The 25,226-nt window shown below is 49.7% G+C and overlaps 2 protein-coding genes across 5 annotated transcripts in view; one reads left to right on the top strand and one right to left on the bottom strand.

The window, feature by feature from the left end:
• TUB (TUB bipartite transcription factor) overlaps nucleotides 1–13,903 on the top strand; it is a 97,614-nt gene extending 83,711 nt beyond the window's left edge. For all 4 annotated transcript variants that reach the window (XM_075838198.1, XM_075838196.1, XM_075838200.1 and 1 more), the window contains 8 exons: nucleotides 5,398–5,568; nucleotides 8,404–8,525; nucleotides 9,557–9,748; nucleotides 10,644–10,756; nucleotides 10,845–10,959; nucleotides 12,261–12,359; nucleotides 12,444–12,615; nucleotides 13,418–13,903. In XM_075838198.1, coding sequence (XP_075694313.1) covers nucleotides 5,398–5,568; nucleotides 8,404–8,525; nucleotides 9,557–9,748; nucleotides 10,644–10,756; nucleotides 10,845–10,959; nucleotides 12,261–12,359; nucleotides 12,444–12,615; nucleotides 13,418–13,551 — 1,118 coding nt within the window. In that variant the 3' untranslated portion in view covers nucleotides 13,552–13,903. The remainder of the gene's footprint in view (nucleotides 1–5,397; nucleotides 5,569–8,403; nucleotides 8,526–9,556; nucleotides 9,749–10,643; nucleotides 10,757–10,844; nucleotides 10,960–12,260; nucleotides 12,360–12,443; nucleotides 12,616–13,417) is intronic.
• A 3,212-nt stretch (nucleotides 13,904–17,115) lies between these two features.
• Nucleotides 17,116–21,042, bottom strand: LOC142660456 (E3 ubiquitin/ISG15 ligase TRIM25-like). The gene has a single exon (XM_075837073.1). It carries the CDS (start codon nucleotides 20,706–20,708, stop codon nucleotides 19,137–19,139), a length of 1,572 nt encoding a protein of 523 aa, XP_075693188.1. The 5' UTR covers nucleotides 20,709–21,042; the 3' UTR covers nucleotides 17,116–19,136.
• Nucleotides 21,043–25,226: the final 4,184 nt, after the last annotated feature.

The following is a 25,226-nucleotide window of genomic DNA, read 5'->3' as shown; positions in this document are numbered from 1 at the left end:
CACCGTCTGTCCCAGACGCTTTAATTTAACCATGAACGTCCAGGCCCCTGACCAGATGCCAAACTCATCCATGTTCTTCCGTGGCATCTCTACTACCTCTCCGTACCTTCCCAACCAGGTCATGATATCAATACAAGAGAGTGACTCGTTACGGGTAAGAACGGTCACTCTCTTGGGACCACTTTGGCGAGAAATTGCTTGTGCAGCAAAGTCTCGCCAGCCAGGCTCGTCCTTCACCAGCTCGTAGTTCCCCCAGAAGACCTCAAGGCCCCCTAGGTGAACAAAGCTGATGTCAAACTCGACCGAGCCATGAGGATGTATCAAGGCAAAGATGTCACTCGCCTTGAAGCCCATCCCCAGCAGCAGCTCCACCACCCTCTTTCTGGGAGGGCACGCATCATTGCCACGCCACCAGAGACGGACCACATTCCTCCTGGCTACAGCCTGCCCGGCTGTTGGGAGCGACCACTGATCTCCTCGTTGCTCTCGGAAGGCATTTAGACCATATCTGTCTATCCAGAAAGACAGGTCCTTCTGCACTCCCCCTATGGTTAGGGTTTGCTTTCCCTCTCTTAAAGCGTCCAAGAGACGTTGTTGCAAGTTACCGTCCCCGGACCTTGAGGATGAAGATGGGTGGGCCCGCTGCCACACCAGCATAAGACCTGCCGGATGTCACAGCAAGAGGAGCGCCAGGCCCATTCCCCCTGGTTGATACCCCATCCCCACCACCTACAGACACAGCACTCAACACCCCATTACCAGCAGACACTCCAGCAACTTTATTTACAGACACCTGCATACCCCCAGCAGTTTCCACATCCACAGCCGCAACTTTTTCATTTAACCCACCAGGTCCCCCTGCAGTCATCCTTCTGGCCAGGCCTGGTTCTATGTACTGTATTTTTGCTGTACATTTTGTGTGGGTAGACACTGCTTCAGTCTCCGCATCATCAGGCACCTTTGCAGGGACGCCACCAGATGTTATAAGCGGTGTCCCTGCTGTGCCCTCCGCCTCATTAACCTCCATCTGTTCTAAGTGCTGAACATTTTTGGGAAAGGGGCCACCGTCGCCCCCGACGCCAGCAGCCCCCTTGTCGCCTACACCACTTTTCAGCGATGCGGACGAAGGAGCCACTGACGTCACTGGAGCCGCCTCCGGCGCCGGACCACTCCCCCCTCCCACAGAGGAGTGGCCAACAGAGCCGGAGCCCCCTCTGTGACCGCCCTTGTCCGGAACGTCTGACGGCTTGACACCGACAGACTTCCGGCTTTCAGACACCACATCCGGTTTCTGGTTTACCCGTTCTCCCGACCCCTGACTCGCATCAAAGACCAGTTTCCCGGGCTCGCCATTCACCGGACACGGGGACACACCCCCTGGCGTCACCAGGCCACCAGTACCGCCCCCTTTGCAGGGGTTGGCGTCCGGCGCCATTTTGACCACCACGTGTTCTAATGCCGGACCCGTAACACTCTCCCCGCATTCCCGCTCCAGCCCCACTGCAGAGGCTTGAGCTGGGGGTCTTGCGGGACCTGCCCTCTGATCCTGACTTTCATCTGGCTCAGAGCACAGGAAGGATCTTGCTGTATACACCATTTTAAATGAACCTTCAGCAGATTTTTTTTCCTTTTTTTTCTTTTCTTTTCCTTTTCCTCCTCTGCGGGTAACTCCGCACCAAAACAAAATCCCTGGAAGGATACCGGCGACTCCACGTTACGGATCTGTGTAAGTAATCCTGGAGGCCGCTCACTGTCAGTTTCAAAACTCTCCTGATTATTCCCAGCTGTGAGTCCACCCTCCTCCTCCTCACTGCTCCTGGGTGCATCAGAATCTGAGCCTTCTCTGGACTTTGCATTCTCATGCTCCATTTTCTCCACCACATTTTCCTTTGCTGTGTCTGGGGCTCTGCTGTGTCTTCCTCCACACATTCTATTTTTATAGGTGCTGCCATCTCGGCAAACCTCTCTTCGTTTTTTAACTTTTCTCCAAACACCCCTCCACCTGCTAATATCTCCTCACGTCTCTCTTCCACTTCTTTTATTTCCTCCAACAAGGATTTCACATTTAAACGGTATCGGGACCTCTTACCTCCTGTGCATTTTGCAGCCCTTCCTCTGGCGACCGCCAAGTCCGCACGGAGCCGTTGCAGCGACTTCCTGAGGTCCCGATACTCCTCCAACCGCATAGCCAGACGGGAGCTGAAGTTCTCCACCGTCTCTCCGGTCCTCAGCTGTCCCCATTCCTCCACACGACCGTCATCTAAATGTCCGGACGGTGCTGGTCCTTCTCCAGACGACAACACCTCGATCACCCTGCCGGACCGCGTCTCCATACCCTTATCCAGGGTTCCAGCGTCAGGGGGAGCCAGGACAGCCTTGCCCCGAGATGATCTCCTCACCCCCGCGACTGTTTGCATATTCCCAGCCAGCTGGGATGACCCTCTACCCCCCGCTGGCATGCTCCGGGAGGTAGAGGTCTGAGGCTCCATCCTAGGATGGAACCCCCCTCAGGGTACTTTCCAAGCCCAGGCAGATGGTATGAGGCCTGGGCAGATAGGATAAGGAAAGTCCCTGGATCCAAGGCCTGCACGGAAGTCTCAGCAGCTCTCTCCACACGTCCTACTCCACCCACTCCAGAGCTGCACTGACTATTCTGCTGGTGGAGTCACTGTGTACATACATTACTTATCCTGTACTGACCCTGAGTTATATCCTGTATTATACTCCAGAGCTGCACTCACTATTCTGCTGGTGGAGTCACTGTGTACATACATTACATTACTTGTCCTGTACTGATCCTGAGTTATATCCTGTATTATACTCCAGAGCTGCACTCACTATTCTGCTGGTGGAGTCACTGTGTACATACATTACATTACTTATCCTGTACTGATCCTGAGTTACATCCTGTATTATACTCCAGAGCTGCACTCACTATTCTGCTGGTGGAGTCACTGTGTACATACATTACATTACTTGTCCTGTACTGATCCTGAGTTATATCCTGTATTATACTCCAGAGCTGCACTCACTATTCTGCTGGTGGAGTCACTGTGTACATACATTACATTACTTATCCTGTACTGATCCTGAGTTACATCCTGTATTATACTCCAGAGCTGCACTCACTATTCTGCTGGTGGAGTCACTGTACATACATTACTTATCCTGTACTGATCCTGAGTTATATCCTGTATTATACTCCAGAGCTGCACTCACTATTCTGCTGGTGGAGTCACTGTCATGTCATGGTGCAATCATACATTGCTAGATCTTCTCCTGTGTGTTGTGGTCGGGGATCAGAGAACAGTAATCACAATTCGACAGGCTTGTTAATTCCCACCATCCCCTGCTGGTTCTGTGTCTGTACAGGGCATGTTCTGCTGCAGTGCATTGTGGGCAGAGGTGTAAGTTACACTTCCTGAACCCCAATGCAAAATCCGTAACGGCCCCCAACTAAAATGTGCTATTTATAATACTGGTGTTTTCTTATGTGGCAGAGGGGTTTTTGGCCCCCTCAAGCACCAGGGACCGGGTGCGATCGCCACCTGTAAACCCCCTTTCAGCTACCCCTGATTGTGGGTGAAGTATTTGATGTCATAGTCTGAGGTAAAAAAACAACTGCATCTCCCACAATGCAATGTACCGGAGTGTGTCTGTCAGCACAATGCTGATGGATTCCAAGCAGCAGGCAGCAGAATTGTGGATGCAGCTCTGGATGTGACTGGTGGATAAGATGATCAGTATTTGCAGGGTCATTATACATTTTATAGTAACCGAATTGATACAGATTTAGTGACCGGAGGAAAAATGTCAAACCCTGTTCAGAAAGGAATAAGTGACCCCCAAATGTAACAACGGGAACATTCTAGGAACCTTCACGTCCTGCACGTTCTCGTGTATCCGGGTCATGTGATGTCTGCGGGGTGCGATCCGTCAGCATGAAGCGTCCTGTGTTGTCGTTAATATATGATGTTATGTGTTCCTTGTGGGGAGGGGTCCGTTCTCGGTACATGGGGGGGGGGGGGGTGCTGCCTGGACCCAGATATTCAGAGACCCGTATAGACTGTGGGGTCAGATACAACGTTGTGCCCCTCCCCCTGCCTCTCCATGCAGCGATACTGAACAATACTCATACCGGACCCTTCATCTGCCCATGGGGGTCATTCTCTGGAGTCCTCTATACGTTACCTGCCACGTCTTAGTTCTACGTGACGCCACATGTGGGCGGGGCTATCTTCCCATCTCTACAACGCGGTGCAGGTGACAGACGGAAAATGTGAACAAACGTCGAATGGCAAAAGATCTGATATTTTTATATTTGTTTTATTACTATGATTACGTTGATTTCATACGTGGTGATCTTTCCGTGGCGGACTGTCCCGCGACTCTCACTCTTTGCATTGCAAAGGGTGAAATCCGCAGAGAAAATCCACGACAAATACCTGACGGAATTGACAAAGAAAACCCACGTGATGTCCTGAGTTTCACGCCGATTTTTTACCCGTGGACGGGGTTTTGAAAACCTTTTCCACATGAATTATACTGTAAATTGTGGATTCCCAGCGCGGAATCAGTGCTGAAATTGTGCGACAAATCCGTGACGTCCGCGCTGCGTCCTGTTCTTATTATAAAGCCGTTTTGTTTTCATGTTGTGATACAATTCGGTTTTGTTCTCACGCGGCAGAATTGTTGCAGAAATTTCTACGACTGTCCCATACATCTGAATGGGGTTTACAGAAATCGTTGCAACTGCGGCAGAAACCGCGCCAGTCACACGTACGGAACTGATTGACAGGCATTTCTGCAACACGTCTGCCGCATGTGACGTCTCAGACATATAATATCCGCACATGATCTCCGTGCAGAAACGATTATTGGTGATTTCAGGCTTATTGGGGCGATCTGCGGCGATTACCCCGGTAATATGTGGTATTAATGTCTGCGGAGCTCAGGGGGGGCTCCTTCTACCGAGAGACACGTCCAGCGCTGCTTAATATCAAGGCCGACTTGGAAGATTTTATGTTTCCAGAATTGCTGGAAGGTGAGAATGACGCCCAACCAACACCCCCCCCCCCTGCCCCCGAGGAGAACTTTACGGGGTGACTCCTAAAGATCCCGCTCTCTCCACATAAGAGATCAGCAGTGTAATAAAGGCCATCTGATGGGTGGGGCCCCTGGAGCAGACTTTGTATTGGGGCCCCCGCTGCTTGTCCCCTGGCAGCCCCGGTAATGGGCGCGGTTTGGTTGCAGATCTCTGGGCCACGGCTACATCTGTCCACGAGTTGAATGTTCAGTCTGATCCTGTTCATGGGGATAAATATTCTTCACGTCCTGAACTAATAAACTGAATTCTAGGGGTAATTGTCTGCGCTCACCGGCTTTCTGCCTCCTCAGGTATCGATGGCCCCGCGGCTGCTTTCCAAGATGAGGCTCCGGACACCGGGAGTCACGTACAAATATTAACAGTCGGACAGTCCAACCACGATGATGATGAGGGCGAGACGGCGGCGGCCACCGGCCAACAGCAAAGCAAGCAAGACCTGAGGGTGACGATGCAGAAGAAAGGTGAGCTCCACGGCCAGCATATGGGGTGCTGATGCAGCTGCAATGGGCCCCAAGAAATGGGTGACCCCCAGGAAAAGAGACGCAGAATTGAAGAGGTTTAGATGAACACCTCATTATTACAGTGTATGTAGATCCAGTGCAGGGTGACGTCATCATATAAAGCGGAGCATAAACATGACATCATCTGGTTGAGCATCCATAAATATATAACCCTAGATGAAGAGTAGCCTTAGCTTTATCCACGATTCTTATCCCTGATTCTTATCCACGATTCTTATCCCTGATTCTTATCCACGAGCCTTATCCACGAGTCTTATCCACGATCCTTATCCATGAGCCTTATCAACGAGTCTTAGCCACGATCCTTATCCACGAGCCTTATCCACGATCCTTATCCACGAGCCTTATCCACGATCCTTATCCACGATCCTTATCCACGATCCTTAGCCACAATCTTTATCCACGATACTTATCCACGATCCTTATCCACGATCCTTAGCCACAATCTTTATCCACGATACTTATCCACGATCCTTATCCACGATCCTTATCCACTAGCTTTATCCACAAGCCTTATCCACGATACTTATCCACGAGCCTTATCCACGATCCTTATCCACGAGCCTGATCAATGAGCCTTATCCACGAGCATTATCCATGAGCCTTATCCACGAGCATTATCCATGAGCCTTATCCACGATCCTTGTCCATGAGTCTTATCCATGAGCCTTATTTACGAGCCTTATCAACGAGTCTTATCCACGAGTCTTATCTACGATCCTTATCTACGATCCTTATCCACGTTTCTTATCCACAAGCCTTATCCACGAGCTTTATCCACAATCCTTATCCACAAGCCTTATCCACGATCCTTATCTACGAGCCTTATTCACGATCCTTATCCACGTTTCTTATCCACGAGCCTTATCAACGAGCCTTGTCCACTAGCCTTATCCACGAGCCTTATCCACGTTTCTTATCCACGAGCCTTATCCACGATCCTTATCCATGAGCCTTATTTACGAGCCTTATCAACGAGTCTTATCCACGAGTCTTATCCATTATCCACGATCCTTATCCACAATCTTTATCCACAATCCTTATCCACAAGCCTTATCCACGCGTCTTATCCACGATCCTTATCCACGAGCCTTATCCACGATCCTTATCCACGTTTCTTATCCACAAGCCTTATCCACGAGCTTTATCCACAATCCTTATCCACAAGCCTTTGCCACGATCCTTATCCACGAGTCTTATCCACGATCCTTATCCACGTTTCTTGTCCACGAGCCTTATCCACGATCCTTATCCACGTTTCTTATCCACGAGCCTTATCCACGATCCTTATCCATGAGTCTTATCCATGAGCCTTATCAACTAAACTTATCCATGAGCCTTATTCACGAGCCTTATCAACGAGTCTTATCCACGAGTCTTATCTACGATCCTTATCCACGTTTCTTATCCACAAGCTTTATCCACGAGCTTTATCCACAATCCTTATCCACAAGCCTTAGCCACGATCCTTATCCACAAGCCTTATCCACGATCCTTATCTACGAGCCTTATTCACGATCCTTATCCACGTTTCTTGTCCACTAGCCTTATCCACGATCCTTATCCACGATCCTTATCCACGTTTCTTATCCATGAGTCTTATCCATGAGCCTTATCCACGAGCCTTATCCATGAGTCTTATCCACAATCCTTATCCACATTTCTTATCCACGAGCCTTATCCACGATCCTTATCCACGAGCCTTATCTACGATCCTTATCCACGTTTCTTATCCACGATCCTTATCCATGAGCTTTATCCACGAGCCTTATCCACGAGTTTTATCCACGAGTCTTATCAACGAGCCTTATCCACGATCCTCATTCACGATCCTTTTCCACGAGCCTTATCCACATTTCTTATCCACGAGCCTTATCCACATTTCTTATCCACCATCCTTATCCACGAGCCTTATCCACGAGCCTTATCCACGATTCTTATTTATGAAACCCTCTGAAGTTCATTGGCCCTTTGGGTTCTAGACTAATTCAACCTCATAAATAAAATATCTGTCACCTTTCATCATTATACTAAATTAGAAAATCAAACCCAATCCATGTGGATATGAACGTCGAGAGGACGACACAGCGCCCGGAGTAATGATGGAAGATACACGAGCAGACCGAGCGTGAGATACGGAGGGTTCAGGTTCATTATGTCATTCAGCAGGGAGGGCAGGATATAGAAATGTGCAAATATGTAACCGCACTGCGACAGGGGGTCCTGAGATCTGGTGCCTGCCCCTCATTTACATACGGTAATGTATATAATCACATTATTATTTCATGATCTAAACCTGCAGAATATTCTTAAAACTTCACATAACGTTACATACAATGATCTCTGAACACATCAGCAGCTCAAACATCTCCCAGGCCGGCAGCTCTTACTACACTCATACACTGCAAGAATCCCTCAGCTGTGTGAGCAGGACTAGGTTAGGATTAGTTTTCAGCTTCTTTATTTAAACAAGAACATTCTCATTCACTGACAGTAAGCAGAGATCTTTAAAATGATGAAGAATGGAAAGACAAAGGGGGGAATTTATTGAAACTGGTGTTTCATACACAAGTCTAACTAGGAAACAAGCTGAAGTTAGATGCGGCTATTTATCTTAATACATTTGTGGCATCTTCCGCTTTCCATGCGCCGGCCCGGAGTAGATTCCCGCTACAGTTTACGCCAGAAATTATAGCTCAAATCTACTCCAGCTCTGAAGTGTTACCCCAGAGAACGGACCAGCACTGACCCCCTGGATTTTTCTGCTTCACACAGGAATATCCAGCAGCATGAACTTCGACGAAGAGGAGGATGAGGAAGACGAGGACAGTTCAAGTTCATCTCAGCTCAACAGTAACACCAGACCGGGCTCCGCCACCAGCAAGAAATCCAATAAGGTCGGTGACTTCCTAATCAAGTTCATATATGAAGGGTGTAGGACCAGGGGCACAAGAAACCGTGAGACCCCATAGCAAAATAAAGAGTGCGGCCCCGCCTCCGTGACCTCCTGGCTGCATGATCACAACATGAACATCTTATGGTTGTTTTGGTCTCCACTGAGGGCCATGTGATTTTCTGTAATGCACAAAGTGATGTCACAGCAGAGGTAAAATTGATTCAATGAAGTTACAGCACAGGAATCATGCGCACAGTGATGTCACGGTATAAGGATAGTGCACACAGTGATGTCAGTATGAGGATAGTGCATGCAGTGATGTCAGTATGAGGATAGTGCACACAGTGATGTCAGTATGAGGATAGTGCACACAGTGATGTCAGTATGAGGATAGTGCATGCAGTGATGTCACAGTATAAGGATAATGCACACAGTGATGTCACAGTATAATCATAATCCACACAGTGATGTCACAATAAACTGATGTTATGGCACAAGAATAATGTACTTGGCGATGTCACAGTACAGGGATTAGACACGCAATGATGCCAGAGCAGAGGAATGATGAACCCCAAGATGTCACCATGTACCCTGTGACATCACCGTATAGGAAAAAATGCACAATCATGTCACAGTGCAACCATAATGCACGCAGCAGGGGCATAACAAGCTATAGGGGCCCCATTTATTATTTCACGACCCCCTTCGATCATCCATAGTCACTTACCTGTGAGTGACGCGCGGCCCCCTTAGTTGTTGGGCCTCATAGAAGCGGCTATTCCCGGTAGTTCTGTCTTTGTGCAGGACATGAAATGATGTTTCCCTCAGCCGAGAATCCTTACTGAAAGTCTAGGGGTAGAGCAACAATGTCATTCAGGATCTGTAGAAAGCTGGGTGACACCCTTATGGGTATTGTAGTGTCAGCCGTTTGTCATCTAGCATCTGATTGGTTGATAAGAATATTATTAAACTCCACACAGAAGACTCTGAGACGGTCACAGGACTCATTTGTGGATTATTATGTTTGTGCAGGAGACGGCGTCAGCCCCCAGCCCGGCCACCAATGAGCCCCCCATCGATGTAGAGGACCTGGAGGAGTTTTCCATGCGGCCGGCCCCTCAGGGGGTCACCATCAAGTGTAGGATTACGAGGGACAAGAAGGGCATGGACCGGGGCATGTACCCGACCTATTATCTGCACCTGGAGCGGGAGGACGGTAAAAAGGTCAAAATTACATAAACTTCCGAATAATCCTGATAGGAAACATCCTGCGCCGCATATGACGGAATTCCTAGGACAATGCGCCACGTGAAGTAAACGCCACGATCGTTGAGATTACATTTATATTAGTTGGCACCATTTATTTTAGCAGCACAGGCAGAACGATGAACGTTGGTGATCATCAAATTGTTCATCTTGTGAGTGATATTCTTTACATCTATGGCGGGCTGCTCTTACTGTAAAGAATCCTTCTCTGCACTATTGTCTTTGGCAAGCAGAAGAAGCTGTCTAGCCCTCGTCATGTGACCCCATAGATGTCAATCTCATACGCTAATTCCATGTAGCAATTAGGGTCACATGACATACAGGCAGAAAGTGGGAGGGTCCCAGCTCAAGATAGTCTCCTCCCCCATGTCCATTAACAGTGCGGACCTTCACTACTCAAAGGACCCCCAACGTTAGCAATGAAAGCGGAACAGGCCGCAATAGTCACATAACCATCACGACTGTAGAGGTTGTTGCTACAATTACCCCCATAGAACTGTTAACAATGGCGCCACTCACTGGGACTGCGACAACTAAGCTGCGGTTTTCCTGTTGACTTGTATTGTCGCGCGTCATGACGGCACACGGTTCAGGTCACATGACTGATCTGAAGGTCGTCCTCATGACATCAGGGTGTGATCCGTGGAGATCCCATAGTCGTTCCCTTGAATTGTCTGAGCTGCAGTACCGGGCACAGCCACATGTACAGATGGCGCTGTGTCGGGGCTGCAGTTTGGTGGAGTCTTGGGGGTAACACATTGAAGACTTGTCCTAAAGATAGAACGGTGTAAAGTCCTGGGGATTATCTTCATATCTCATCTCCGTTTCATTTGTAACATTTACATTTTTTCAGATTTTTCTATTGGCCGGAAGAAAACGGAAGAAGAGTAAAACATCGAATTACCTCATCTCCATAGATCCGACCGACCTGTCCCGCGGAGGAGAAAGCTTCATTGGCAAACTCCGGTAATGACATATCCCATCGCGCCGGACTCCCGTATGTCACGTATTTTCCGCGTTTCTCGTATAACTGTAATCCTGTGACTCGCTGCAGGTCAAACCTGATGGGCACAAAGTTCACCGTCTACGACAACGGCGTGAATCCAGGGAAGACGTCTTCAAGTCTAGAAGCCAGCAACTTACGGCAGGAACTCGCAGCCATCTGCTATGTGAGTGTCATATACAACTCTGCTTCCTGTCAATGAATGGGAACATTTATCGTTCCCATCCAGAGGCTGAAAACCTGTCCGGACCAAGTCCTGCTCACACAGCTGAGGGTTGGTTACAATATAAAGTGACATCTTCATACAGCACCGAATAGTAAATGGTACCGTGCCGCGCCCGGACAGAGGTGCCATAGTTTGTCTATTTAATTCCATCATGCAGTGCCCAAATAATAATGCCATCCAATGCCTAAGCAATGCCACAATGCAGTGCCCAAACAGACTATTCCACATCATGCCCAAATAATAAATATTACTATATAGTGCCCACATACCAGGGCCATAAACTGGTCACACTACTATGCCACGACACAGTGCCCACGACATAGTGAATAGTATCTCACAGTACCCACACAGTCCTGCCATAGAGCGGCTAATGAATGCCCGAAAAACTCAGCCAAACAGTGCCCGGTTCATTAGCTGTAAGCAGCACTGATTGTACTTCTGATAGGTGGCACAGCAGGGGTGAATTTGGGGCGATTTGGGGTGCAGGCTCATTATACCCCCTCACTACGACCTTGCTGCCCCTGTGCGTGTGGTAAACTGGTCCACAGGATAATTGCCCTTATCTACTATAATCCGGCCCTGGGTTGACAGCGCCACCTGCAGGTCACTGGGGGAATTCAGTCTTATCGGGGGATGTGAGGATATTTGCTTTGGTGTGTGGCATGTAAACCACTGAAGCCGCCAGTGATGTGGACAGTGGATGTGGACAGCGAATGTGGACAGTGGACAGCGAATGTGGACAGCGGATGTGGACATCGAATGTGGACAGCAAATAGTGGATGTGGACATTGATGTGGACAGTGGATGTGGACAGCGAATGTGGACAGCAAATAGTGGATGTGGACAGCGGACGTGGACAGCGGACGTGGACAGTGGACGTGGACAGTGGATGTGGACAGTGGATGTGGACAGTGGATGTGGACAGTGGATGTGGACAGTGGATGTGGACAGTGGATGTGGACATTGATGTGGATGTGGCCAGTGGATGTGGACAGTGGATATGGACAGTGGATGTGGACAGCGAATGTGGAAAGCAAATAGTGGACGTGGACAGCGGACGTGGACAGTGGACGTGGACAGTGGACGTGGACGTGAACAGTGGACGTGGACAGTGGATGTGGACAGTGGATGTGGACAGTGGATGTGGACAGTGGATGTGGACAGTGGATGTGGACAGTGGATGTGGACTCATCGTGTCAGTGTATGAGCCGTCTAATTTTTGGATTTTTCTTGGTCTTTAGGAAACCAATGTTCTAGGCTTTAAGGGCCCTCGGAAAATGAGCGTCATCATCCCCGGCATGAACATGGACCATGAGAGGGTCTCCATACGACCTCGCAATGTGAGTCTGTGATTTGCGCGGCTCCTCGCGGAGCCCTGAGCTGGAGACGTTCACCTTTTACTTGTATTGTGGACTTTATTACAGGAGCACGAAACTCTGCTGTCACGGTGGCAGAACAAAAACACCGAGAGCGTCATCGAGCTGCACAACAAGACGCCCGTCTGGAACGACGACACCCAGTCCTACGTCCTGAACTTCCACGGCCGGGTGACACAGGCGTCTGTCAAGAATTTTCAAATTATACACGACAATGATCGTAAGTGCAGTTGAGTCTTATACTCCAGTTACATCCGGAGCTGTTGTCACCATTCTACTGTTACAGCAATCACCATATTATAACATCATGTCATACTCCAGCCACACCCAGAGCTGCAGTCACAGTTGTGTTACTTCATCCCGAATATCACAGATTTGTTGCATCAGCCTGCTGTCACGTAATTGCTTATACTCCGATTGTATCCAAAGCTGCAGTCACAAGAATCACAAGTAAGCTGGCTGCCAAATGGAATCCAAGCAACTGTCCTGTATATCACACCGCTAAAAGCTCCGCTGAGTTCCCACAGCACCCTGCTGCAATGCATTGTGGGGGAAAAAAAAATCTGGAGCATACGATTGTGCATTCTTCATCTCCTACAATGTAACACAACTGAGCATGCTCTATGCAGTCTTGTAGACCAACAATGGGCAGCAGTGAGATGTCAGGTCCTGCAGCCTGAGGAAACGAGCAGAATTGTGAATACAGCTCTGGATGTGATTATGTCTCTACAGGGACCTCCACAGCAGCTATAGAGGCAGATTTGGGGCCTAGTAGCTGAGGGGCCCTAGCGTCTTCTATTTGGACCCCATGTAGACCACGGAGCTCAGCCACCTAGGGGCCCGGGCCACATGTCTATAATAACCTCTCCCTAATGTACAGTAGTCTGATTGGCTGAGAGGTTTGCAGGAAGTGACATCACTGATTCTATGAAGGCACGAACCCTGGAGATGCTGACTGCCCATAATGGTGACATCGCTCGGCCTCCATTGCTGCGTCTCACTCTTGTGTCTTTCTCTTGCAGCGGATTATATCGTCATGCAGTTTGGCCGCGTTGCAGAAGACGTGTTCACGATGGACTACAATTACCCCATGTGCGCCCTCCAGGCCTTCGCCATAGCACTGTCCAGCTTCGATAGTAAACTCGCCTGCGAGTAAGCGGAACACCCGTCCCAACGTCTACGCGGCCGTCCTGAGGCCGCCCACCGTGTCTTACACTCCCTGTTTTATGGGCTGGACAGATCCACGTCGCACTCTGTATTTTATGTTTTGTCGCCATAAGTGGAGCGGACGGGACCTCGGCGTTGGCGCGCAGCCGTTTCCTCTGGAGAAGTCTTTTTGTAAATAGGCGCGAGGTCGCTCGCTGACGGGGAAAATGCGTCTTGTAAAACTTTCCTTCTTCCGCTCACGACTCGTTTCTACAATTGTGGAAATTGTAATTTTATTTTTGTATTTGTTTTTATTGAGGTCGGCAGTGGGGGAGGGGTGATCGTGGTTATAACCCCCCCCCCCCATCATAGAGACCCCGGCCGCACTGTTCTGCGCCGACGTCCTCGCTGAGCGCAGTTTAGTGACCGCTCTCTACGGACAGAATTTTCTGCTTTATATTTACTAAGAACCTAACACAACGTGTCCTCTGATGACCGTGCCGTTTCTGGATCCGTTGCTCACGCGCGCGCGTCGCTGGACTGATTTATCTGCGGAAATTTGTTGTTAAGAAAACTAATACCAGGAAAGCACAAGGGACGGAATGAAGGGGAACATTGTTGCCCAATTAGAGCCATTACGAGATGACGTAAGAACTTGTGGTATTTAAGGGGCCGGTGTCGTCTTCTGTACGTCCAGCGCAATACGTGTATAATGAGAAGTTCTGCGACTTTCAAATAAACTGTGTTTCAATTTCTCACCATTATCGAGATTTCTGCTTACTGTCAGTGAATGGGGGCATTATTTACATATAGCTGCTAAAACTCCATCCTGCTCACACAGCTGGAAGATTTGTTACAATGCAGATAGTGTAGAATCCAGATTGATAGCTCTTGCCTACACTGATACAATGTAACAAACCCTCAGGACAGGACAGGACAGATTTGTGCTTCTTCTGATGCATTTGGCTCACAGAGGATTGTTTACGTTGATACATTGCAATAAACCCTCAGCTGTGTGAGCAGGACTAGGTCAGGAGGGCTTTCAACCTCCGAATGTAAACAATGTATGTTCCTATTCACTCACAGCAAGCAGAAATTGTGCAAATGGTAGAAGAATTGAGACACAAAGCTTTAGTTGGATGAGGCCAGAATTGTAGTCAGAGAAGGGGAAACTGACAACTCTTCTGGGTATCATTATGTAAAGCCCAGAACAGTTGTCACTTTCCTTCCTACAAACACAGATGAAGGTGAATAAAAGTCCCGGGTTCCAGATAGTCAACGACTGAGGTTGGGAAATGCGATCCGGCTGCTCGTCCGGTTGTATCATTGTCTTAGAGTGGAAATTTCTTGGGCCCCCAAAAAAAAAAAAATTCTGCATGAACTTGGGTTCCGGTTGCCTGAATTCTGCTGCTGAAGACTCTGCAAATGACAATTGTCACCTTTACTCCCCAGCGACCTCTACAGGTTGGTTCTAGGATTACAGATGTTTTCTGCCTTCACTCCTTGGCGCCATCTAGAGGCAGATTCTAGAATCACAGGGTTGGGCGGGATGTGTAGGCAGGTTGTATGTAAAAGTTGTTTCTTAGTTTTTCGTGGCAGAATTCAGGGCGATCGTCCAATAGATTTTATTTCATTACAAACATTTTGTGTTATTTTGGGAGGAGTTTCCCTTTAGTCCGAGCGCCCGCCCCCAGCGTCACGCCTCTGGTCAGCAGATACAGGTTCTGTTCCGGTTTTTCTTTCTCTTTTTACGTGTTTCTACTAATGAGCTGCAGTCACCGCTGATATTCCTGTGATGATGATGATAACGTTCTGTATTCTGATTTCCGTTGTTAACCCTTCAGTGACCGGGGGCCTCGACGGACGCAGAGTCGCCTTTATTTTACGCAAACTTTTTTGGCATCTGTAAAAATGGTGATGACTATTTTGAAATTGTATTATATATTAAAAGAAAATATCTGGTCCTGGTCATCTGATTGTCTTATTTTCAAATTTCTCCCCCCCCCCCTGTCCAAGATCAGCTGACCCTGGGGGACGCGCCCTAGAGAGAAATCCGAAACTCTGCAGCAGAAATCAGATCACCCCGAAGAAATGGAAATCAGCGAAGTCACCGACGATCAGATAATTCAATGTGAAGATTAAAGTTCTGGGCGACATGAGAAAAAAATCCACAGATGTAGCAGAGACGAACTGAACTTTTAAACTCATTCGATTTACCTGCAGTCCTATGTAACACCACAGATAACACAGTGATAACTCTCTGAGTACAGATAATGTAGTAGATGTTACCTGCAGTCCTATGTAACATCACAGATAACACAGTGATAACTCCCTGAGTACAGATAATGTAGTAGTGTTACCTGCAGTCCTATGTAACACCACAGATAACACAGTGATAACTCTCGGAGTACAGATAATGTAGTAGATGTTACCTGCAGTCCTATGTAACACCACAGATAACACACAGTGATAACTCTCTGAGTACAGATAATGTAGTAGATGTGACCTGCAGTCCTATGTAACACCACAGATAACACAGTGATTACTCTCTGAGTACAGATAATGTAGTAGATGTTACCTGCAGTCCTATGTAACACCACAGATAACACAGTGATAACTCTCGGAGTACAGATAATGTAGTAGATGTTGCCTGCAGTCCTATGTAACATCACAGATAACACAGTGATAACTCCCTGAGTACAGATAATGTAGTAGATGTTACCTGCAGTCCTATGTAACACCACATATAACACAGTGATAACTCTCTGAGTACAGATAATGTAGTAGAGTTACCTGCAGTCCTATGTAACACTACAGATCACACAGTGATAACTCTGATTACAGATAATGTAGTAGTGTTACCTGCAGTCCTATGTAACATCACAGATAACACAGTGATAACTCCCTGAGTACAGATAATGTAGATGTCACCTGCAGTCCTATGTAACATCACAGATAACACACAGTGATAACTCTCTGTGTACAGATAATGTAGTAGTGTTACCTGCAGTCCTATGTAACACCACAGATAACAGTGATAACGTAGATGTTACCTGCAGTCCTATGTAACACCACAGATAACACAGTGATAACTCTCTGAGTACAGATAATGTAGTAGTGTTACCTGCAGTCCTATGTAACACCTCAGATAACACAGTGATAACTCTCTGAGTACAGATAATGTAGTAGTGTTACATGCAGTCCTATGTAACACCACATATAACACAGTGATAACTCTCTGAGTACAGATAATGTAGTAGATGTTACCTGCAGTCCTATGTAACACCACAGATAACACACTGATAACTCTGATTACAGATAATGTAGTAGTGTTACCTGCAGTCCTATGTAACACCACAGATAACAGTGATAACGTAGATGTTACCTGCAGTCCTATGTAACACCACAGATAACACAGTGATAACTCTCTGAGTACAGATAATGTAGTAGTGTTACCTGCAGTCCTATGTAACACCTCAGATAACACAGTGATAACTCTCTGAGTACAGATAATGTAGTAGTGTTACCTGCAGTCCTATGTAACACAACAGATAACACAGTGATAACTCTGTAGTAATAATAATTCTAGACTTTATTTGTAGGTAAAATTTTCCATGAACATTTGCAGTATTGATGGAACTTTGTCAGACGTCGCCTCCTGGTGGACACATATGAGTATTACACACAGTTTATGAAAATGTGTTCACCACAGGACTATATATACATACAGTGTCGTTGCTATAGGGGTTGCACAGGTAATAGGGAATCACACAACGAGTAAATCTCCCAATTTATAACCTCACGAACATAAAATCGATAAAAGTGGGAGTGGTCTCCAGCACCGGCATCATTCAGACGTCCTATGACACAATGGCGGCAGGTGACGAAGAGCGGATTGCCACATATACCCCACCCCTCCCCCGGGAGCGCAGGGGATCGGACGACACGCACGCTGCAGCCCCGACTACTAAGGTGTTTGGGGTGGGGAGGGGCGTTCAGAGTGAGCAAATGTGCCCTCACAAATACCCTCCCTGAGCAGACCCGAGCACTTTAATAAGAAACGCCGCCACGTATCCGGTTTTCATAGCTGAAGCGCCGCCGATTTCAGGCGGATTTTGGTCGTGTCCGCTCCTCAACAATCATCACGTTACACCTTACATTAGAAAGGTGGAGCAGCCGCAGGGAAGATCGTCCAGTCCTATGTAAATAAAGCTTCATGATCGCATGATAAAGTATAGACCCTTTCTAATAGACATCCTAACCAATTTCAAGATCTCTGCTTACTGTTAATGAAAAGGACCATGCAGAGATTGAAAACCTGTTCTGACATAGTCCTGCTTACCCAGCTGTTGGCTTGCTACATTGTACCGGTGTAAGCAATCCCCTGTGAACCTGAACTCCACTCTGCTACATTGTAGTGACGCGTGCTGGTGATGTTTGTAGCTCACACTAGATCGTCTCCGCAGTGTATTATTATTATCGCCCCCTCTCCGCTGTGTAAGCCGGACTTAAGGCTGAGTTCATACGTGTGTAACATCGTGCAGCGTATGCGTCCTGTGCGCCGCAGGGAATTCCAGGTGAAAAACCGCACCAAACTTTGCTTCAGTTTTTCGGCCAGAATGTCAGTAGTGGAAAACTGCAGTACCAGCCCGGCCTCCGGGGACAACACTTCATCACAGGAGACCGCTACAGCCTGTGATTGGCTGCAGCGGTCACATGGGATGAAACGTCTTCCGAGGAGGCTGTGCTGGGAGGAAGAAACACAGACTTCTGGGTAAGTATAAGATTTTTTTTACGAAGTTGCATTTTTTGCAGCGGGAACGCAGCGAACCCACCGCAAAGAACGGAACAACTGCTATTTGTTGCAGGATTTATCTCCCATTGAAATCAATAGGTAAAACCCGCAAAAAATAAGCAGCGTTTGCGCAAATACAATTGACTTGGTGCGGAATAACATTCCGCACCGCAGGTCAATTTCTCAGCATTTTTTCCGCTCATCATTTACGCGGCGTGTGGACATTTGTTCAATCTCATCCACTTTGCTGCTAATGTATTCTGCTGCGTTTTTCCCGTCCGCAATTCTGCAATGTGTGAACAAGTCCTTATACTGGCCAATTATCGGGTAAAACGAGCATCCACAGAACGCTCGTCCTCGATAATTGTCCTGTGTAAGCAAGGCAGCGATCAGCAGACGATCGATCATCTGCTGATCGGATCGTGGTAAATGCATAAACTTTTATCGTGTCGGCAGCGCATCTCGGTGTATAAACAGGAAGACGCGCTGCCGACACGATAGAAATGTATAAGGACGAGCGATCGGAGCAACGACTGCTCGTCCCCATACTAGATCCTTGTGAAAGGAGCAAACGAGCGCCGATCAACGAGCTGTCTGGTTGATCGGCGCTCGTTTACACCCCCTCGTCAGATCATGTAATAGACACGCAAGTCAAGACAGCTGGAAAATGAGAAGGATTTCTACGTCTGTCAGCAGCACTTGTCATTATACAATGATTTAGCTTCATATACTTAGGACGGGACACCGGCCCTTTAAGTAAACGTCTGTCCGGCACAGGCCTCATGGTGACAACTTCTTTCTCATGACTTGGTTACGATTCTCAGACAGCTTTTCCTCCCGTAGAGATCCTCCCACACATAGAAGGCGGCGTGCAGCGGCTCGGAGAAGCTGGCAGTGAAGGTGTGGAGGAGTCTCATCGGGTCACCCAATTCATAAAAGGACAACTGCCCAGCCTCATAGTCCAGACAGACCCTGAACCTGAGGACCCTGACCTTGTGTGGCAGGAGACAGTCCGTATTGTCGTGCCGCACAGAATATTCCTCGTTACATCGCCGTAAGCACCAAGATTTCTTATTGTGTCCGATCCAGGACTGCTCGCCGCTCCTCTCGGCGCTGGCGTACGACGTCCCTATACTCCAGTCCCCCCACTTGCTGCTCTCCACATCCCAGTAATGTCGTCCTGCTGAAAAACTCTGGAGGGTTAACACCTGACTGTACTGGAATCGCTTTGGCGTTTGCGTTCGGTTTAATATATTTTGCGCACATGATAGAATTTTTAAGTTTTCTGCTATTTCAATAGTGTTGGCAGCCGTGTTCACATCCAGCGATATATCCGCTGCCTCCGGTTCATTGATGACGTACTTGCCATCAGTCAGGATATTGGACAGTTCTGTATGTAATGCCCTGGAGATCAGTCCTACATCCAGATCACCCAGGTCCTGCTCCTCTTCCTCCTCAATGTGAATGAATTCATCTTCTCCCGACTGATGTTCCTGTAGGACCGTTAGCGGGTCGGCCGTGCTGCACAGCTCCTCCAAGTAAACCGCCTTCCCCGAGACCTCGTCCATCTTTCCCACCAGACGCTGGATCAGACCTGAGACTGGCAGTAACACCTGCTCTTCCTGCCTGGAGAGATCACATTGGAGCGACTTCTCAAGGTCGTTCAGCCGTCTCCGAAGGTCTTCAAACAGCGCCGAGACTTTCTCCTTCATCTTGGCTGATTTCTGTTTCACGTTCCTCCGATGCTTTTGAAGTTTTTGGGCCTTTTTTTCCATTTCCTCTTTCCTTGAGTTCATTTCCCGCAGAACGCTTTGTAGTTCCTCCTTCTTTTTGTCACTGGCCGCCAGGAGCGTCTGTATTTGGTGTCCGCTATGTTGTCCGTCCAGACGGCAGGACACACAGATGCAGGTAGCGTCGTCTCCGCAGTAATACTCCAGGATCTTGCGGTGGATCCGGCATCTTCTGTTCTCCAGGGAGGCGGTGGGGTCGGTTAACACGTGCTCCGGGGACTTGCTGTGGACCTTCAGGTGCAATTCACACAGAGAGGCCTCACACATGACGCAGGACTTGACAGCCGGGACGGGAAAGTGGACGCAGTAGGTGCAGAAGATGCCGGACTCCTGGGGCGCGGCGCACTGGAAACGATCCACGATGTTGCACAGAGTAATGTTCCTCTGCAGCTCCGGACGCTCCCAGAAAACTGTCCTGCAGTCGGGGCACTTGTAATTCTCAGGACGGTTCTGACAGTTGAAAACTTTCTCAATGCAAACCCGGCAGAAATTGTGTCCACACCTCAGGCTGACCGGGTCCGTGTAAATCTGCAGACAGATAGAACAGTTCAATTCCTCCCTCAGATCCGCAGCAGCCGCCATTGTGCACAGCAGCAGGAATGGAAACTGAAATCAGTGAGCGCTGGCCCTTTAAATACACTGGGAGGGGAGGGGCTATGTCTTCAGCTTGGAATGCAGCGCCGTGGCTGTTAACCCTATACGTGCCAGGCTGCTGCTGGATGACTACAGTTTTGGCGCTGTTTCTAGGTCATTACTTGCACGGGGTTGAAGATCAGGGAGCGGCCACCATCTTCCCTCACCGCCGACACGACAGCAGGGGGCGGTATCGCTGATGGCAGGAAGCGGTGGCCACGGCCGAGGGTCTAAAGATCTCCGCTCCTAGGAACCTTGTTCTGTATTCAGCAGAGAGATCGGAAGAAGGGATCTATATATTAAATATTAACCGAGAAATAACCTCCCCACCGGAACACGCCCCGGAACAACCGGGAACACGCCCCAGAACACACCCCACACCGGAACACGCCCCAGAACACCCCCCCCCCACCGGAACACGCCCCAGAACACCCCCCCCCCACCGGAACACGCCCCAGAACACCCCCCCCCCCCACCGGAACACGCCCCAGAACACCCCCCCCACACCGGAACACGCCCCAGAACACCCCCCCCCCCCACCGGAACACACCCCAGAACACCCCCCCCCACACCGGAACACGCCCCAGAACACCCCCCCCACACCGGAACACGCCCCAGAACACCCCCCCCCCCACCGGAACACGCCCCAGAACACCCCCCCCCCACCGGAACACGCCCCAGAACACCCCCCCCCCACCGGAACACGCCCCAGAACACCCCCCCCCCCCCACACACCGGAACACGCCCGCAACACCCCCAAGAACACCCCCCCACACCGGAACACGCCCCAGAACACCCCCCCCCCCCCCACCGGAACACGCCCCAGAACACCCCCCCCCACCGGAACACGCCCCAGAACACCCCCCCCCCCACCGGAACACGCCCCAGAACACCCCCCCCCCCCCACACCGGAACACGCCCAGAACACCCCCCACACCTGAACACCCCCCCACACCGGAACACGCCCGCAACACCCCCCAGAACACCCCCCACACCTAAACACGCCCCAGAACACCCCCCCCCCCCCCACACACACACCTGAACACGCCCCAGAACCCCCCACCTCAACACACCCACATCTCCGCCCATATCAGGTCATGTAGGATATGGAAGCAAAACATTTTACTGCGGAAACAACAAACCTCTCATTGTCGCTGATTCTCTCGTCTCCTGTAAATTATTACTAATCGTCTTCTCATCACTGACCCCCCCCAATCATCCTGAACGCAGCCGCCAGGCTCATCTATCCGACCAGCTGCTACACCAACACTGCTACACTGTGCCAGTCACTACACCAATGTCTCTACCCTCTGCCAGTCACTACACCAACGGCTCTACCCTGTGCCAGTCACTACACCAATGCCTCTACCCTGTGCCAGTCACTACACCAACACTGCTACACTGTGCCAGTCACTACACCAATGTCTCTACCCTGTGCCAGTCACTACACCAACGCCTCTACCCTGTGCCAGTCACTACACCAACGCCTCTACCCTGTGCCAGTCACTACACCAACGGCTCTACCCTGTGCCAGTCACTACACCAATGCCTCTACCCTGTGCCAGTCACTACACCAACGCCTCTACCCTGTGCCAGTCACTACACCAACGCCTCTACCCTGTGCCAGTCACTACACCAATGCCTCTACCCTGTGCCACTCACTACACCAATGCCTTTACCCTCTGCCAGTCACTACACCAATGCCTTTACCCTCTGCCAGTCACTACACCAACGCCTCTACCCTGTGCCAGTCACTACACCAATGCCTCTACCCTGTGCCAGTCACTACACCAATGCCTCTACCCTGTGCCAGTCACTACACCAATGCCTTTACCCTGTGCCAGTCACTACACCAATGCCTTTACCCTCTGCCAGTCACTACACCAATGCCTTTACCCTCTGCCAGTCACTACACCAACGGCTCTACCCTGTGCCAGTCTCTACACCAATGTTTCTACCCTGTGCCAGTCACTACACCAATGTCTTTACCCTGTGCCAGTCACTACACCAATGTCTCTACCCTGTGCCAGTCACTACACCAATGCCTCTACCCTGTGCCAGTCACTACACCAATGCCTCTACCCTGTGCCAGTCACTACACCAATGTCTCTACCCTGTGCCAGTCACTACACCAATGCCTCTACCCTGTGCCAGTCACTACACCAATGTCTCTACCCTGTGCCAGTCACTACACCAATGTCTACACTGTGCCAGTCACTACACCAATGCCTCTACCCTGTGCCAGTCACTACACCAACGCCTCTACCCTGTGCCAGTCACTACACCAACGCCTCTACCCTGTGCCAGTCACTACACCAACGGCTCTACCCTGTGCCAGTCACTACACCAATGCCTCTACCCTGTGCCAGTCACTACACCAACGCCTCTACCCTGTGCCAGTCACTACACCAACGCCTCTACCCTGTGCCAGTCACTACACCAATGCCTCTACCCTGTGCCACTCACTACACGAATGCCTTTACCCTCTGCCAGTCACTACACCAATGCCTTTACCCTCTGCCAGTCACTACACCAACGCCTCTACCCTGTGCCAGTCACTACACCAATGCCTCTACCCTGTGCCAGTCACTACACCAATGCCTCTACCCTGTGCCAGTCACTACACCAATGCCTTTACCCTGTGCCAGTCACTACACCAATGCCTTTACCCTCTGCCAGTCACTACACCAATGCCTTTACCCTCTGCCAGTCACTACACCAACGGCTCTACCCTGTGCCAGTCTCTACACCAATGTTTCTACCCTGTGCCAGTCACTACACCAATGTCTTTACCCTGTGCCAGTCACTACACCAATGTCTCTACCCTGTGCCAGTCACTACACCAATGCCTCTACCCTGTGCCAGTCACTACACCAATGCCTCTACCCTGTGCCAGTCACTACACCAATGTCTCTACCCTGTGCCAGTCACTACACCAATGCCTCTACCCTGTGCCAGTCACTACACCAATGTCTCTACCCTGTGCCAGTCACTACACCAATGTCTACACTGTGCCAGTCACTACACCAATGCCTCTACCCTGTGCCAGTCACTACACCAATGTCTTTACCCTGTGCCAGTCACTACACCAATGCCTTTACCCTGTGCCAGTCACTACACCAATGCCTCTACCCTGTGCCAGTCACTACACCAATGTCTTTACCCTGTGCCAGTCACTACACCAATGCCTTTACCCTGTGCCAGTCACTACACCAATGCCTCTACCCTCTGCCAGTCACTACACGAACGGCTCTACCCTGTGCCAGTCACTACACCAACGTCTTTACCCTGTGCCAGTCACTACACCAATGTCTCTACCCTGTGCCAGTCACTACACCAATGCCTCTACCCTGAGCCAGTCACTACACCAATGCCTTTACCCTGTGCCAGTCACTACACCAATGCCTCTACCCTGTGCCAGTCACTACACCAATGCCTCTACCCTGTGCCAGTCACTACACCAACGGCTCTACCCTGTGCCAGTCACTACACCAATGCCTTTACCCTGTGCCAGTCACTACACCAATGCCTCTACCCTCTGCCAGTCACTACACCAACGGCTCTACCCTGTGCCAGTCACTACACCAATGTCTTTACCCTGTGCCAGTCACTACACCAACGGCTCTACCCTGTGCCAGTCTCTACACCAACGCCTCTACCCTGTGCCAGTCAATACACCAATGCCTCTACCCTGTGCCAGTCACTACACCAATGCCTCTACCCTGTGCCAGTCACTACACCAATGCCTCTACCCTCTGCCAGTCACTACACCCAACACCTCTACACTGCGCCAGTCACTACACCAACGCCTCTACCCTGTGCCAGTCACTACACCAATGCCTCTACACTGCGCCAGTCACTACACCAACGCCTCTACCCTGTGCCAGTCACTACACCAACGCCTCTACACTGCGCCAGTCACTACACTGTTTGCTTATTCACCTTATAATGCAGTTGACATTTATCGCTCTCCCCCGCGCTGCACCCGTCTCTCTCTAGAATTCACTGCCCGGACAATCCGAGTAACTCCCAACATCCACAGTGGAAACGCCACCTGAAAACTCATCTTTATAGACCGGCCGATAACATTCCCTGATCTTTCCCTGCCCCCCCCCCATTACATAATCATCAGAACCCGACCCCCCTCGTCCAGCACCCCCCCCCCCACTCCCTGCCCCCCATACACTTCATGTCCGTCATACACAGATACCGGCTGGTGACGGCTCCTGCAGCTTCATGTGTCCGACCCCCCCCCCCCCCCCCGTGTATAAAAGATAGAAGAGCCGTGTACTGAACATGCAGCATACATAGCGTCTCCCCATAGATTGTCAGCTCTTGTGATCAGCGTCCTCACTCCTCATAGATTGTAAGCTCTTGTGATCAGCGTCCTCACTCCTCTCCTCATAGATTGTAAGCTCTTGTGATCAGCGTCCTCACTCCTCATAGATTGTCAGCTCCTGTGATCAG

This window comes from Rhinoderma darwinii, chromosome 9, assembly GCF_050947455.1.
Source record: "Rhinoderma darwinii isolate aRhiDar2 chromosome 9, aRhiDar2.hap1, whole genome shotgun sequence".
NCBI classification, from domain to species: domain Eukaryota; kingdom Metazoa; phylum Chordata; class Amphibia; order Anura; family Rhinodermatidae; genus Rhinoderma; species Rhinoderma darwinii.
This window is presented reverse-complemented; position numbering and strand designations above follow the sequence as displayed.

Coding starts and splice junctions, on each gene's coding strand:
- LOC142660456 (XM_075837073.1), bottom strand. CDS start 20,708: ATGGCGGCTGCTGCGGATCTGAGGGAGGAATTGAACTGTTCTATCTGT.